Source organism: Schistocerca nitens, chromosome 1 (genome assembly GCF_023898315.1).
Source record: "Schistocerca nitens isolate TAMUIC-IGC-003100 chromosome 1, iqSchNite1.1, whole genome shotgun sequence".
NCBI lineage: Eukaryota > Metazoa > Arthropoda > Insecta > Orthoptera > Acrididae > Schistocerca > Schistocerca nitens.
In genome coordinates this window covers 1,042,662,328-1,042,678,974 of record NC_064614.1, presented here as the reverse complement: position 1 = coordinate 1,042,678,974, position 16,647 = coordinate 1,042,662,328, and the positions used below count along the sequence as shown (strand labels likewise).

The following is a 16,647-nucleotide window of genomic DNA, read 5'->3' as shown; positions in this document are numbered from 1 at the left end:
TTCCTAAAGCGAGGAATCATATATAGTCCTATCCATCTGAAGATTTTCAAGTCTCTAGCTTGTGTTACAAAGTTCATTCCAGTTACTATCTCCAGCTCAGGGCCATACATCAGGTACGGGAGTGTTAAGACGGTATCGTGTCCACACCCTGACACAAATACTGTATAACTACTCCAGCATGTACACAGAGTATAGGTTACAGTCTCTCTTATATCAGGCACGCTGCGCTTGGGTTAGCCGATTCAGAATTGAATTAAATTCACTGAAATGAATGGAGCTATGTGGATGAAATCAGTGCAGATGCAGTGATGTGAAATAATATCACTACAGACCGTGCAGAAATGGTGGACATACAAAGTAACGTTGTGACAAACGAAAGTTTTTGCGAGCTACAGCCCTGCCTATTGCGACGAAGCTGCAAGACTTAGCACGCACGATAACATGGTCTACAGTATATCGTAGGTACCCCTTGAGGGGTAAAATCAAATTTACTGAGGCGCAAAAATAAATATGTTTTGTACATGGTTCATTCGCAAAACTAAGCCATATTTAGTGGGTTATCGGTTTTATCGCTATTTCCTACAAATCTAGTGTTTATTAGATTAACAACCAGAACGTGAATCTTCGCAAAATTTTCCAGATGCAAGCATTGACAGTAAGACAACATGCGACGGAAGCTACAGCTTACGAAACAAATATGTGGATGACGTTAGTTGAAGATGGTATGCAGTCAGCGATGACTATAATGCTTTTCTATCCAAGTCTCAGGTACTGACACACAAATTTGTAATTATAACATTGCCTTTCGTTCAACATTGGATAGAGATAACTGAGCTGTAAAGATATACCAGTGACATTATAAACTGGAAGGAATCATTGCTAGCTTTCTTGGGTATGCTGCCGTATCCTAAAATCTATATGATTCGGTATTTCGGCGATCCATCTACCCGCCATCTTCAGGAGAATTCTGCTGTTGCTGAGTCCCGGTGATGCCAACTCTCCAAATCGTTGTCCTATATAGGACTTCGTACCGTACACGGCGCATCTGCCGCCCGCAGCAGTTGCTGTCCTCCAAGACTGAAAAACGATGTAGTCCTATCGCACTCAAATACTATTTCTAAACTTTCCAGCAGGCCGCACCGAAGAACGTTGTGTTTTGGGGCGGAATAGTACAGGGTTCCAAGTCGTGCGAAGAGGAAAACCTTTCTCTCTCTTAATCAAATTGTTTTCCAGCTCGATTTCAAATGGTTCAAATGGCTCTGAGCACTATGGTACTTAACATCTGTGGTCATCAGTCCCCTAGAACTTAGAACTACTTAAACCTAACTAACCTAAGGACATCACACACATCCATGCCCGAGGCAGGATACGAACCTGCGACCGTAGCGGTCACGCGGTTCCAGACTGAAGCGCCTAGAACCGCACGGCCACACCGGCCGGCAGCTCAATTTCAATTGCCTCTTTATAAACACTGTCGGAGGAAACGGTAAGTGCTGGCAACTATCACAGTCTCGTCAGATTTCATCCTGTACTATTGTTTAAGCAATGGTGTGCTACCTTCGATGTTTTCGGCTATTGTAGCCCCGTGTGACTGCGATGTTCCACGCACCTGCAGACCGAACGAGGTGGCGCAGTGGTTAGACACTGGACTCGCATTCGGGAGGACGACGGTTCAATGCCGCGTCCGGCCATCCTGATTTAGGTTTTCCGCGATTTCCCTAAATCGCTCCAGGCAAAAGCTGGGATGGTTCCTTTGAAAGGGCGTGGCCGACTTCCTTCCCCGTCCTTCCCTAATCCGACGAAACTGATAACCTCGCTGTCTGGTCTCCTCCCCCAAAACAACCCAACCCAACGCCACGCACCTCCCCTGAACTGTGCAAATCGAACAGCCGATGTAAGCGATTCCGCTTTGACAGGGAATTTAGTATATCCCGGGCTTCCTATGTCGCAAATCATCGTTCAGAGAGCTGAGTAGTTTCATAATGTTGGAAGGTGGACGGAACACACTCCTAACGTTAAAACTTCTTACAATTCTTCCTTTTTTAAACGACATTCCTCCACCATAACGAAAAAAAGGCCACAATATATGCTCCTTTTCATCCATCTCCGGGGATAGTCCAAACACCATACCCCAAAGAATCTGCCACTCAGAGTATCCACTTTCCTGAAACGCAACCATCAAATGTGCAGATTCCTGTGTTAAACTGCACTGCATGACAACTGCACTGCGTGCTAGAGTCCTAAGCACACCACCACGTTGATAGGTGGATGGCAACTCTTAGTATGCATATACCGATCGGTGTATGTCTACTTTCGATTAATACTATGTCCCAGCGTACCATCTCATTTTTTTGTAAACCATGACGCCCAAAACAGAAAGCGTCGTACTGTTGCCGCCGGTGTTCTATTATAAGGGCGGCGCCACCAGCCCAGTCTCGGAGGAGAACTACTGTGGTGGGCGGCGCATGCGCCGTGCATCCTTACGGAGGCCTATATAGGACGACGATACGAAGACCTGGTACTAGTTTTCAGCAGTAGCAGCAGCAGAATTCTCCTGAAGATCACGGGCACATGGATCTCCGAAGTACCGAATCTTGTAGATTTTAAGTTCGACAGAAAACCGGAGGAGACTGACAAGAATTATTACGCCGAGAAAGCCTACGAAGTCGCGAGGAAGATATCTTGCTCCTTTTACAGTCCTGTTGGGTTGACAGAAGAGCAAACACCGTGTTACTAGTGGAGGCCGAAATGCACGCGTTTTAGCTCACGCAGGCTGGCGTGAGGAGGGAAGGACTACACTGACGTGAGGTCTGGAACATGACAAGGAATTAGAATTCAGAAAGCGGACGTAATTAGTTTGATACTTAACTTTAATCCATTAATGATGAACGTCGCTCTTGACGGTACATGATTCACAATATTATCTGTTCAGAATACATTCGTAGTAACTGAATATGGCGCCTTGCTAGGTCGTAGCAAATGACGCAGCTGAAGGCTATGCTGAACTGTCGTCTCTGCAAATGAGAGCGTATGTCGTCAGTGAACCATCGCTAGCAAAGTCGGCTGTACAACTGGGCGAGTGCTAGGGAGTCTCTCTAGACTAGACCTGCCGTGTGGTGGCACTCGGTCTGCAATCACTGATAGTGGGGACCCGCGAGTCCGACGTATACTAACGGACCGCGGCCGATATAAAGGCTACCACCTAGCAAGTGTGGTGTCTGGCGGTGACACCACAAGGCCCATCTGCAAGAAAGCACTCTAAGAGCCCACGTAAGTAAAAGCTAAACATGAAAATGTCAAACGTTTTACCAGCTCGAGAATTTGCCCTCTTGGGAGTGGCTCGAACGACTGACAATAATACTCGATGCAAGCAAAGAAAATATTCATTCGCCAATGTAATAAGTATGCGATTATCAGTAATAAAATCTGTTAATAATTGATCTACATGACCATCATGTAAATGCTTGAATATAGAATCATTTTCAGTAAATGAAGGAAGTTCTGTAGCAGCGAAATCCAAGGGGGAAAAAACGAAACTGGAGCAAGAATTACAAAGTACATCGCCCGAAACCAAACCAAATGTAAATAAGATCCTTAGGAAAACAGTGTTACTGATTCGTAATTTCTAGGTTTAATGAACAGCTAACAAAAATGCTCAAATGTGTAAAATTCCAAAGAGACCATACTGCTGAGGTCATCGGTCCCTAGACTTACACACTACTTAAATTAACTTATGCTAAGAACAACACGCACACGCACACACACACACACACACACACACACACACACACGCCCGAGAGAAAACTCGAACCTCAGGTGGTAGAGGTCGCGCAATCCGTGACATGGCGCCTCAAACTGCGCGACCACTCCGCGCGGCTACCGCTAACAAAAAAGTAAATTTTTTCCTTGAATTTTATCCTAATCGAATATTTAGTTTAATTCGAAATTTGTGAGGATTTTAAGCTGATATCCAGTCACATTCAGAGGTAATGATGCCAGAAGAAGTAGTAATCAGTTACCTATAGAATCCACATATTTTGTTCCGACTGCCTTGTAACCACGCTTCATTTTCTTTCCTTTCTTATTTTGCTTGTCTTATTTTCTTTGCAGCTGAACTTTAATTTTAGTGGACGCTTTTAACAGGGAGAGCTTATTAGCCTTGTTAAAAAACTCTCACTTATTTTGAGGTTAAAGCGAGTGTAAAACTAATACGAATATATTTCAGAACTTCCAAGGAAAGTGCGGATTCAGGGTGGGAAATATAGTACGTAAGTAATTACGTGTGGTTTACCGTAAGAGACCAGTAGTTCTGAAGAACAAAAGTGACTGGTAAGCGGTACGTGTATCACAACGAACTGTTGGAAATATAGCGAAACTTTGTAAGGTGAAAAATCACAAGCCAATAACAATCGAGTAGTCACATATGCAACGGATAGAGAAACGTTGCTTCTTTTTTTTAAAAAAAATGTCGATGTAGAGCTTCATTCAATTCTGATTTAATGCATAAACTTTACTCGATGAAGTTTGGTTTCACATATTCGAACGAGAGGGATCTCTGTGGAACGATACTTCGTAGCTTCCTGCTGTCAGCTATCTACAAAACAGTTTAATTACTTTAATTTAGTTAGAAATATCAGTTCTGAATTACACCCCTTTCATTCAAAGCAAATGAGCGAGACTGCGTCAAACAATCTCAGCGTATTTACCGCCACTTATCAAGGTTCAAAATGGTTCAAATGGCTCTGAGCACTATGCGACTTAACTTCTGAGGTCATCAGTCGCCTAGAACTTACAACTAATTAAACCTAACTAACCTAAGGACAGCACACACATCCATGCCCGAGGCAGGATTCGAACCTGCGACCGTAGCGGTCGCTCGACTCCAGACTGTAGCGCCTAGAACCGCACGGCCACTCCGGCCGGCTCACTTATCAAGGCTTCGACGGCAATCTGATTAATGATTCGTAACTGCGGGTTGTGCAGCGACGAATTTAAGCCCAAATATTATGAAATCACGCTAAACTCGATTACTGTCACTGAACGTTCTCTGTTCTGTTCTCTCAGTTGAGTTGTTATCCAAAGAATTGATTGGAGGCAATCGAGTAATTGACTGCCATTCTTCCTTAAACTTCATCAGGCAGACAGGAGAGACGACCTGTATTTTCACACTGAAATAACACTTTCAGTGATTTTAAGAGAGGAAATTTATGCTTCGCAACGACTTTTTAATGACCTGTGAAATCACTTTTATTGAACAATTATGCCAAGCGGGCGTAATTTCTTTTTCTTTTAAAAAAAGAGATAACTCATATCAACTGTTAACTTATTTGCATCTTTGCTCTCTTCTCGTACTCGAATATTTTATTAGCTAGCCTTCAGACAGCGGCAAATATATTCAGAGCGAAATTTCGCTCTGCAGCTGAGTGTAAGCTGATTTTGAGTTTCGTGACGGGTTAAAACTGTGTGCCGGACCGGGGATCGAACATGGGACTTTCGGCTTTCGCGAGCTAGTGCTCTACCAACTGAGCACGTCCGGCCGGCATATATTTTCAACATTCTCTGCAGATTCAGCTCACCACACTCTCCGCCGCAGTGTGAAAATTCATTCTGGAAGGAATCCCATAGGCTTTGGCTAAGCCACCTCTCCACTATATCGCTTTTCTTCCAGGAATGATAGTTGCGCAAAATATGCAGGAATACCTCCGTGAAGTTTGGAAGGTAGGAGATGAGATACTGACGGAAGTAAAGTTGGGAGCGTTGATCGTGAACAATGCCTGGATATCATCAACATTAAATATCACATGTTCACTTTCTTGCAATACACGTGAAAATCTTATTTTATTTTGTTTCAGCCTGCCATCAAGTTACAGTATCAAGTATTTTAAACGCTTTCCTTCTATGCACTGCATGAAATTACAAGGCCTTTTTAACAGCAAATATTTATAACTTTGCACGTTCAACACAAATCATTCACAATAAGCACGTAGCAAATGTCTGTCGCTGTACCTCCAAACACCACCCACATCTAATGACCTCGTCATCGACGGGACGTTAAGCTTTCATCCTTCTCCCACAGATCTAGAGGTTATGTGGCACCATGTACAAAGGTTTTCGTTCCTTGTTTTGTTTTAGTACTTTTATTATTATTCTTTAATGCATTGTCCGTCTGCTTAGCTGGGTGGATATGTGCATACCTGCCATGCATCGATCCCGGGTTCGATTCCCGGCCGGTTTGGAGATTTTCTTCGCTCGTCGACTGTCTGTTGTGTTGTCCTCATCATTTCATCATTATCACTGGCACGCAAGTCGCCAAATGTGACGTCGACTGAAATAAGACCTGCACACGGCGGCCGAACTTACCCGGCCAACAATCCCATACACTCATTTCATTTCATATTGCATTCTGAAAACCTGCCCTCTTCTGCGTCTAAAGCAGGCTGTGTAATGGAATAAGTACACTGAATATTCTTTACATAATACTTTTTGTTAATTCTTAGTTCTAATAAACCAACAGTAAAGATAGTAGTTTATATACTAAAGCATAAGGACAAATGTCTTAAAAATATTACATAATTACGAGTAGAAAGACTCTGGAAAAAACTAATAAAACGAAAAAAATTAATGGCGTGGTGGGCGTCCGGCCATCCTAGTTTAGGTTTTCCATGATTTGCTTAAATCGCTTCAGACAAATGCAGGGATAGTTCCTTTGAAAGGGCATGGCTGACTTCCTTCCCCATCCTTCCCTAATCCAATGGGACCGATGACCTCGCTGTTTTGTCCCCTCCATAAATCAAGCAACCAAACAACCATGGTCAAATGTTGCGTATGATTTTCATGACATGTGCCACGGCATCTAATGTAACTAATTACCACATTGTTATAATGAATCACTTGAAAGTGTCTATATAGTACAAACTGAGATAGTGTCTAAAATTACTTAAATTCATTCAAATGGTAAAACCTAAATAACATTCTTTCTATTCTTCTAGTTAATGATTGACGAGTTAAGGCCTCAGCCCTACTACTTTGAAGTGGTATAATACATAACCTATTCAATACAACTTCTCTGCCGGCCGGTGTGGCCGTGCGGTCCTAGGCGCTTCAGTCTGGAACCGCGTGACCGCTACGGTCGCAGGTTCGAATCCTGCCTCGGGCATGGATGTGTGTGATGTCCTTAGGTTAGTTAGGTTTAAGTAGTTCTAAGTTCTAGGGGACTGATGACCACAGATGTTAAGTCCCATAGTGCTTAGAGCCATTTGAACCATTTTTTTGGGACCTTTCATCACACAACACTACAGCAAACTTCGCCCACAGGCCCTGGCAAGCCCAAGGGGACCGACCGACCGTCACTTCTCCGCCAATGGTGTCATTGGTGGCATTATGGAGGGGCTTGGGGTCAGTATAACGCTCTCGCTGCCGTTGTCAGTTTTCGTAATTGAGCTAACGGAAGTGCACCCCATTTCAGTCCTCCCACCATGGAAAAATCACTGAGAACCCCGGGAAACGAACCTGTGTCCTACGCGTGGTAGCCATGCTGACTACTAAGCTTTGGAGCCGGACTATCATACAACAATGCTGATAAGACAAAACACTTATCTCACTGTGTTTCTATTTTCTGTTCATGAATTTCGTCTTGGTCACTCTCACTTTCTACGTCTACATCTACCCCATACCTACATCTGTACTCGCCAAACCACCTTATGGTTTGTGTAGGAGGGTAGTTTCTTTACCACTGATACTTTCTTCCTTTCCTGACCGAGATTCAAGTGGTCGGCGGTAGGAACCATTCTTGGTAAGCCTCCGTGTGAGCTTGAATCTGTCTAACGTTGCCTTCGTGGTCTTTTTGAGAGGTAAACACAGGGAGAAGCAATATATTGGTTGCCCTTTTTAGGAAATTTTACAGAAAAATCACACCGTGATACTGATCGCCTCTCTTGCAATGCCTGCCACGGGAACTGACTGAGCGTCTCCGTGACGCTTTCTCGTTTACTAAGTGAGCCTGTAACGAAACACACTGCTCTTCTTTAGATCCTGTCTGTTTCTTCTACCAAACCCATCTTGTATATATATCCCACAGTGACAAGCTGTATTTAAATATTGTATTGTATTGTATGTTATGTTAACCGGGGACCTAGAAACGACAGAGAGGCTCCGTTCTCGCCGCAGCCGCAGTGGTCCACAACTCCACGACGACTACCGCAGTCCATTTCTCCCCTCCGCCGCCCCGCCCCGCACCGAACCCAGGGTTATTGTGTGGTTCGGCCCCGGTGGAACCCCCCCCCCCCCCTCCTCCCGGGGAACGTCTCACACCAGACGAGCGTAACCCCTATGTTTGCGTGGTAGAGTAATGGAGGTGTACGCGTACGTGGAGAACTTGTTTGCGCAGCAATCGCTGACATAGTGTAGCTGAGGCGGAATAAGGGGAACCAGCCCGCATTCGCCGAGGCAGATCTAAAACCGCCTAAAAACCATCCACAGACTGGTGGCTCACCGGACCTCGACACAAGTCCCCCGGGCGGATTCGTGCCAGAGACTAGGCGCTCCTTTCAACTCCGGAAAGCCGTGCGTTAGACCTCTCGGCTAACCGGTCGGGCTATTTAAATATTGGTCGAACTAGAGTTTTATAAGCTACCTTTCTCGTTGATATACTACACTTCCTGAGGATTATTCGTAATAAATCTCAGTCTAGCGTCGGCTCATCTGCGACTGGTTTCATCCATACGCGTTCTCTCACGTATTTAATGGATGTAACTGCTTCCACTGATTGCTTGCCAATCGTGTAATTGTACAATTATATGTATTTCAGACAATTTATGCCTAATATGTTGCATTGCTTTTTGTTGCTGGGCACCCGCAGATCCTTGCAACAAGCGTTGGTCTTTTTCTGTACTTCTGTACTTCCCTAAAATGTTCTAGAATTGCGGTTGCTCAGTATATAAATGCATCATCCGCGAAAAGCCTGACGGAACTTCCGACGTTATCCACTTGGTCGTTAGTTGTGTGTGTGTGTGTGTGTGTGTGTGTGTGTGTGTGTGTGTGTGTGTGTGTGTGCGTGTAAAGTGATAGACATTGATAGGCATAAAACACGCCCTTGGAGAATACCCGAACCAGGTTTAACGTGTGAAGATTTCTCTCTTTTTTTTCTGGTCGCTGGAAACCCTTCGGTCACACTGCTGGCCCGACATTACACACGCTAGTATTTTATTCATTAGGTGACAGTGTGTAACTGTAGCTAATACCTTCCTCAACACCTCCGCGAGTAATATCTATTCAGGTCTCCGCCGTTATTAACATTTTATCTCTAATTCACCCTCTCTCCTTTGTTAACATCTTTCAGAACCTCAGGTCTGTTGCTGTTGTTTGTATTTACTCTCAGCTTACTTAGTTTATTCCTGGATATGAGATTTATTCCAAGGGGCAGTAACGTGAAGATATTAGTATTTAATGTTCCTAATTAACTACCGCTTCTAGCACTAAAAAGTTCTTGTCTCATAGCTTCCACTTGCAGATGGCATTAGAAAACCGTACGCTCAGGGGTTCCTAAAGCAGAGCGGTGACACAGTCGATGGTCAGTTTCCTGGTCTGTGTGTACTATCTGACCAAAATAAATGGAACAGTGCCAAGTAACTGGCCTCTAGAGGCCACGAGAGGCGGACATGCCAATACAAAAGAAGGCGGGGATCATTGTGATAAGCGGAAAAGCAGTAGTAACAGCAGAATGAGGTTGTCACGAGAGCTCAATGACTTCTAGCTCATTCTAGTCATTGAATGTTACCTGAGCAAACAACCCATCACGTACATTTCAACCCTTCTAAAGCTGATAAAATCAAGTTTCGATGATGCGACTGTGAAGTGGAAACGCAAAGGTACAATCGCAGCTAAGCCAAGGCCAGACAGATTTCATGTAATGATAAACAGGGATCGTCGAGCAGTGCAGAGAGTGGTTGTAAAAAGTCGCATGAAATCAGGCAAAGGATCAGGCGTGAGTTCCAAAGTACTAGCACAATGATTGTGTCCACAAAGTTTAATAGTATGGGGTGAAATGGACGACCAGCTCCTCATAAACCACACATTTCTGTAGACACTGCTGGACGACGCTTGAGGTGGTCTTAAGAAGGATAGCAATGCATTATTTGAAGTGATGAGTCACGCGATACGCTGCTGTAATCCGATGAAAACAATTTAGATTGGGGGAATTCCTGGAGTATGTCATCTGCCATCATATGTAGCGGCAGTAGTGAAGTTCGGAGGAGGTGGTAGTTCGGTATAGGGATGGGTTTTTTCTTATGGTGTGGCCGCATTATTGTGCTTAAGGAAACTCTAAATGCGGAAGGATATGAATACATTTTGCAGCACTGTGTACTGTGTACAGTAGAGGAACAGTTCGGAGATAATGGTTGTTTGTATCGCCATGTCGTAATGCAGCATCTGCGATGCAAAGGTTTATGGATAATACCATCCCCGAAATGGACTTGCCTGGCCGAAGTCCCAACCGGAACCCAATGCAGTACCTTTGGGATGTGTGAGACAGTCGACTACGCTCCGTATCCCGGTGTCCAACATCATAAACTGGTTTCAGCTCTTGAGGAATAATGTCCTGCCGTTTCACCACACACAAAAGACATCTCAATATAAGTGTCCCCAGCAGAGCTGAAGCCGTAATAAAGGTCAAAGGTGGACACATCCCGTGTAAGTACCCACTAACCAGTGTCCAGGTACTTTTGATCAAGTAGTGTAAGGAGTATGGCCTGTATCTTCGCTCCCAATAAACCATATCCCGACTGTAGACGATGTGTTTCGCTTGTAGCCTCCCACCAACCTTCAGAAGGAGACTGTACATTCATTGTCTCGTATATCCACTGTTTTAGTCTCATTGCCATTCATCAAGTGTCCGATTTCGAAGATCTGGCGTTATTTATTTTTCTATCTGTAATGTATTGTACTTAAAACTCTCCAGCTCAAGATATCTTACGTGAGTGGGGTATATCCCCAGAATGACGACGAAAATCTCTGCTGGTGTAGTACTGGAGGCAGAATAATTTTGCGGCGGACACACGAGGCCTGATGTTGCGGTATTTTCTGTTTCCAGTTACGGCTGTCCACCGGGCAACAACTCCGAGTACATGCGGTCGAGCAACCTGACCGACGAGGAGTTCCAGGAGAACCCGGTCATCAACTGGGACGCCATCCTCTGGGTGAACCGGTCGCTGCTCATGTGGATCGTGCAGGTCATCCTGGCCATCATCAGCCTCACCGAGGCCCTGCTTCTCGCCTACCTCGGCTACAAGGTCAGTACTGCGAGTTAAAGTGGCCACACATGTTCCTGCACGCTTGAAAACCTGTGAAACTCGAGCTTCTCCCCGTGTATGACAGCTTTAAATAACTCAGGGGAACGCAGACGGGTAACCTGTTCGACGACCGCTGGTTTTACAGGGGTGACGTCCCATCGTTTTCAAGGCACAGTTTCACTCTAACCAGTAAAACAAGACAGGGCGCGTGCAGAAGGACAAAACACACGCAAAAAACTAGCGCTAGAACACAACCGAAATTCCAACGTCATGTTTCGTCCATACTGAGATGTTAATCAACATCGGTCAGCAAGTAGAGATAACTCTTTCACTATGTTGTTTCCCCAGGGATATTGCAGAATTCTAAGCGTAAGCTAAGCAACAACGTAGCTCGCTATTAGAGGTCGCCTGGTAGTTTAATCTCAACAGCTATCTCAGTAGCACCGTACAATAAGTGAAAGTGCATGGCAGAAGCGTTATGCAAACCGGTGTCATCTTCCATAGCCCTAAAAGGCGCTAATCTTCGAAGGTCGTCAAAAAATACACGTCACATGTCTCCTGAGGACACAACTAACGCTGTTATAAATTCTGTCTGTGTAAGGGAAGAAAGCTGAAGACTTTGTTACCGTGCCATCATTTTCATCATTCGCCCTATTCACGGTTGGTTGAAAGCGCTACACGCGCCTGATCTGTCTCTCACTATATCCATTCTGGTCTAAGGTAGCCTCAAGGCGAGCTCTCTCAACGGGCAAATTTTCAGGTTCTAGTATTACGTGCACACTGGATAATTTTTATTAAGAAATGTATATTTTATAAATTTTTTTAAACTTAGTTTGTAATTTATTTTCTTGAGTCAGACGCATTCGTCATGGTACAGAACACACAGTGAACGAGTTTTCAATAACAGTTGTTCTATTTCTAATCCCCAACATGATTGGATCTAATACGGACTACGAACTGTTTGATTTTAATGACTTTGTTTTGCAATGAGGTGACACGCAAAGAAACAGCTGCTCGACTTGCCTGCAAGCGTCGTATTCCTTACAGTAGACATCCTTGCGACAACACCAACCGTTCACGTCATCGACATATTTGCGAAGCAGGAATATGGAAGACTAATGATACACCTTCAACAAGTACGCTTGTTGAGCCACGAACTGTGAGTGCTGTTCGTGACCTAATTCTCATTAATACACTGCTCTTAGTATCGAAGTGTCGACTACACGCACTCGACCGTCGAGTAATGGACTGCTTCTGAATGAAGTCTTTTTTGCTTCCCTAACCTACATTTGCGCAAATTTCAAGGTGTAAATTAGCACGTACTTTCGATTCCATTACCAGATTTTAACAAAATTTCTCTTTCTTTTCATATCGAGCAAGTAGCTACTCCATTAATCGTCTTATTACGATTCAAGCTTTCGCTTTTCTTTTTCTTTACAGAAATTAATCCAAACGCTGCTAACCTTCATTGATAGAACCACCCTCGGTTCTCATTTTTTGAGGGCAAGTGGGGCTTCCACGAGTTAATCCAATTACGTGTGGCATTAAAACACTAAATCACATATTTTTAGACTCTTCTGAGAAACATGTTACTGAAGTACGCTAACTGAATTATCTCAATCGTACTAGGAGATCGAAGTACATCGATTCAGATAGATATTTTCTTATACGAGTTGATATTTGCATTAACATAAATTTATCACAATAGCGACATAAAAGCATTCATTACTTTTCAGACACATGCCCTGGGCAAAGCCTGATTCCATATTCATATTCACATAACTGCAATATATATATATATATATATATATATATATATATATATATATATATATATATATATATATATATATATATACTCCTGGAAATGGAAAAAAGAACGCATTGACACCGGTGTGTCAGACCCACCATACTTGCTCCGGACACTGCAAGAGGGCTGTACAAGCAATGATCACACGCACGGCACAGCGGACACACCAGGACCCGCGGTGTTGGCCGTCGAATGGCGCTAGCTGCGCAGCATTTGTGCACCGCCGCCGTCAGTGTCAGCCAGTTTGCCGTGGCATACGGAGCTCCATCGCAGTCTTTAACACTGGTAGCATGCCGCGACAGCGTGGACGTGAACCGTATGTGCAGTTGACGGACTTTGAGCGAGGGCGTATAGTGGGCATGCGGGAGGCCGGGTGGACGTACCGCCGAATTGCTCAACACGTGGGGCGTGAGGTCTCCACAGTACATCGATGTTGTCGCCAGTGGTCGGCGGAAGGTGCACGTGCCCGTCGACCTGGGACCGGACCGCAGCGACGCACGGATGCACGCCAAGACCGTAGGATCCTACGCAGTGCCGTAGGGGACCGCACCGCCACTTCCCAGCAAATTAGGGACACTGTTGCTCCTGGGGTATCGGCGAGGACCATTCGCAACCGTCTCCATGAAGCTGGGCTACGGTCCCGCACACCGTTAGGCCGTCTTCCGCTCACGCCCCAACATCGTGCAGCCCGCCTCCAGTGGTGTCGCGACAGGCGTGAATGGAGGGACGAATGGAGACGTGTCGTCTTCAGCGATGAGAGTCGCTTCTGCCTTGGTGCCAATGATGGTCGTATGCGTGTTTGGCGCCGTGCAGGTGAGCGCCACAATCAGGACTGCATACGACCGAGGCACACAGGGCCAACACCCGGCATCATGGTGTGGGGAGCGATCTCCTACACTGGCCGTACACCACTGGTGATCGTCGAGGGGACACTGAATAGTGCACGGTACATCCAAACCGTCATCGAACCCGTCGTTCTACCATTCCTAGACCGGCAAGGGAACTTGCTGTTCCAACAGGACAATGCACGTCCGCATGTATCCCGTGCCACCCAACGTGCTCTAGAAGGTGTAAGTCAACTACCCTGGCCAGCAAGATCTCCGGGTCTGTCCCCCATTGAGCATGTTTGGGACTGGATGAAGCGTCGTCTCACGCGGTCTGCACGTCCAGCACGAACGCTGGTCCAACTGAGGCGCCAGGTGGAAATGGCATGGCAAACCATTCCACAGGACTACATCCAGCATCTCTACGATCGTCTCCATGGGAGAATAGCAGCCTGCATTGCTGCGAAATGTGGATATACACTGTACTAGTGCCGACATTGTGCATGCTCTGTTGCCTGTGTCTATGTACCTGTGGTTCTGTCAGTGTGATCATGTGAAGTATCTGACCCCAGGAATGTGTCAATAAAGTTTCCCCTTCCTGGGACAATGAATTCACGGTGTTCTTATTTCAATTTCCAGGAGTGTATATATATTTCTTGTTTCATTTCTAGCACCGCCATTCCCACACCAAATTATTATGTGTAGAATTTGTATGCAAATATATTTTTTGTGATCTACTGAAGCTTACAGTGAATTCGCCTTCATCTTAAATGAACGACGCATAAATCATCAACAGAACAATAGTCGTGTTTTGGTTATGGCGTATAATGCGTTTGATGATCTAACAATGACGTCGCGATCCATTGCTAATAAAAAGTTAGCCTCTGTTGAGCGTGACCAGTGCAGTACGTTTACGTCGTCTGTCATGCATGCCTTCAATCAGTGTATTTGTGGCGAAACATTTTATGTTAACAGCACTGATATCAGCCACTTTTCAGTAACTACTTTTATGTCTGTGTTATGATATGTTTATGTCTGAAGTAGGGAATAAACGTATATGCAAACAGGCTGTAAATATCCAGAGCACACTGGAGTTTTTCACACTAGTTCCCAAAAAAATCAATTTGTTGTTCTCCAGATCGTTTTAATAATTCATAGTGGAATGATATATAGCTTCCAGTGAAAGTTGCTGATACGACTGTTGAGTCAGTTCATTAATGATTTTTTGAAGTCCTAATGAATACATAGTTGGCAACATTTTCGTCATTTTATGCATTTCACTTTAAGTGCATGGCGTATTTTTTCGAAACATAATTCAAATCGTTCACATACTTTAGAGTACAGCCGAGATAGGACTACATTGCAATAAAATAATGCATTCTGGTTGAATACATGTGTGTCCTCTGTTACTCACGCGGAACGTTTTTTTTTTTTAGAATGAAGACTTTACTTATCTACCAATGCATGTCCCGACATAATAAATTGGACTGTAGAACCCGAGAGTAAGTACTTTTGTATTCTAGTGACAGTGGCTGTCTTGTTGAGGTTAGGCGTGAAAGTTAATATGAATGTCTGACCAGCACGCTCAAACAGCTGCAGTTCGACATCTAGTTTAAGTGAAGAAGGCCGGTAGTTCAAAAAGCTTTGAAGTGAAGAGAAACTTATCGCTTCCCGTAGTTGGACGTGGTATCTTCCAGATGCTTTCACTAGCGACCAGCGGCCCCAGGTCTCGCCAAATCAGGCAGTTACCGGTGGTTCTCTCCCTCTGGGCGCCAGCAATCACACGGCCGAATTGGAGCGAGGATGCTTCCCGCCCTGGAAACGAATTTCCTGCGAATTTCTTTCGACTCACGCCTGCACTATGCAACATGTCGGGACATGCATTGATAGATAAGTAAAGTCTTCATTCTAAAAAAACGTTCCGCGTGAGTAACAGAGGACACACATGTATTCAACCAGAACGCATTATTTTATTGCAATGTAGTCCTATCTCGGCTGAACTCTAAAGTATGTGAGCGATTTGAATTATGTTTCGAAAAATTACGCCATGCACTTAAAGTAAGTGAAATGCATAAAATGACGAAAATGTTGCCAACTATGTATTCATTAGGACTTCAAAAAATCATTAATGAACTAACTCAACAGTCGCATCAGCAACTTTCACTGGAAGCTATATATCATTCCACTATGAATTATCAAAGCGATTATGAAACGTACCCTGCAGGAAAAGTTAAGTTCTTTCAAAGTCTCAGACGTCTGCAAAAATATGTCAGCAACACAAAACTGTGTCATGTTTATGTCAAGCATCTCATTATTATTTTCCACGTACACACATATTTGTCAAATTAGTGCCTAAAGCGTGAGTTTAAACTCTAAAGTAAACACTCCAACCCTGTTTCCATGGTCAAATAGTTACAAATGAAATGACAAATTAGTAGTTGACATTAGAAGTTTGGCCTATGAGATCCAGGTACTAAATCTAACGTGACCTGTCTTATAACTGCAGAAAATATCCTAGCTAAAGAAATAAACTAAGTAGTACACACACAAACAAATATGCAATCAGATTTACGGGAAAAATGTTGTTAATTAGACCTATTCTCCATGTCGAAATACACTTTCAAATTAAACACTTCCGCATTTACATTATGCCAAGTGCCATTTTAGGAGGGAAAAAGATAATGTGCTGAAAATTATAATCTACGATATTGCTTTTAGTATAGAT

The 16,647-nt window shown here is 44.2% G+C and overlaps 1 protein-coding gene across 1 annotated transcript in view; it reads left to right on the top strand.

Annotated features, from left to right (window-relative positions):
- LOC126238016 (potassium channel subfamily T member 2) overlaps positions 1-16,647 on the top strand; it is a 1,051,128-nt gene that overhangs the window by 521,379 nt on the left and 513,102 nt on the right. The window contains exon 4 of the mRNA XM_049947763.1: positions 11,090-11,288. Within this exon, the coding sequence (XP_049803720.1) occupies positions 11,090-11,288 (199 nt within the window). The remainder of the gene's footprint in view (positions 1-11,089; positions 11,289-16,647) is intronic.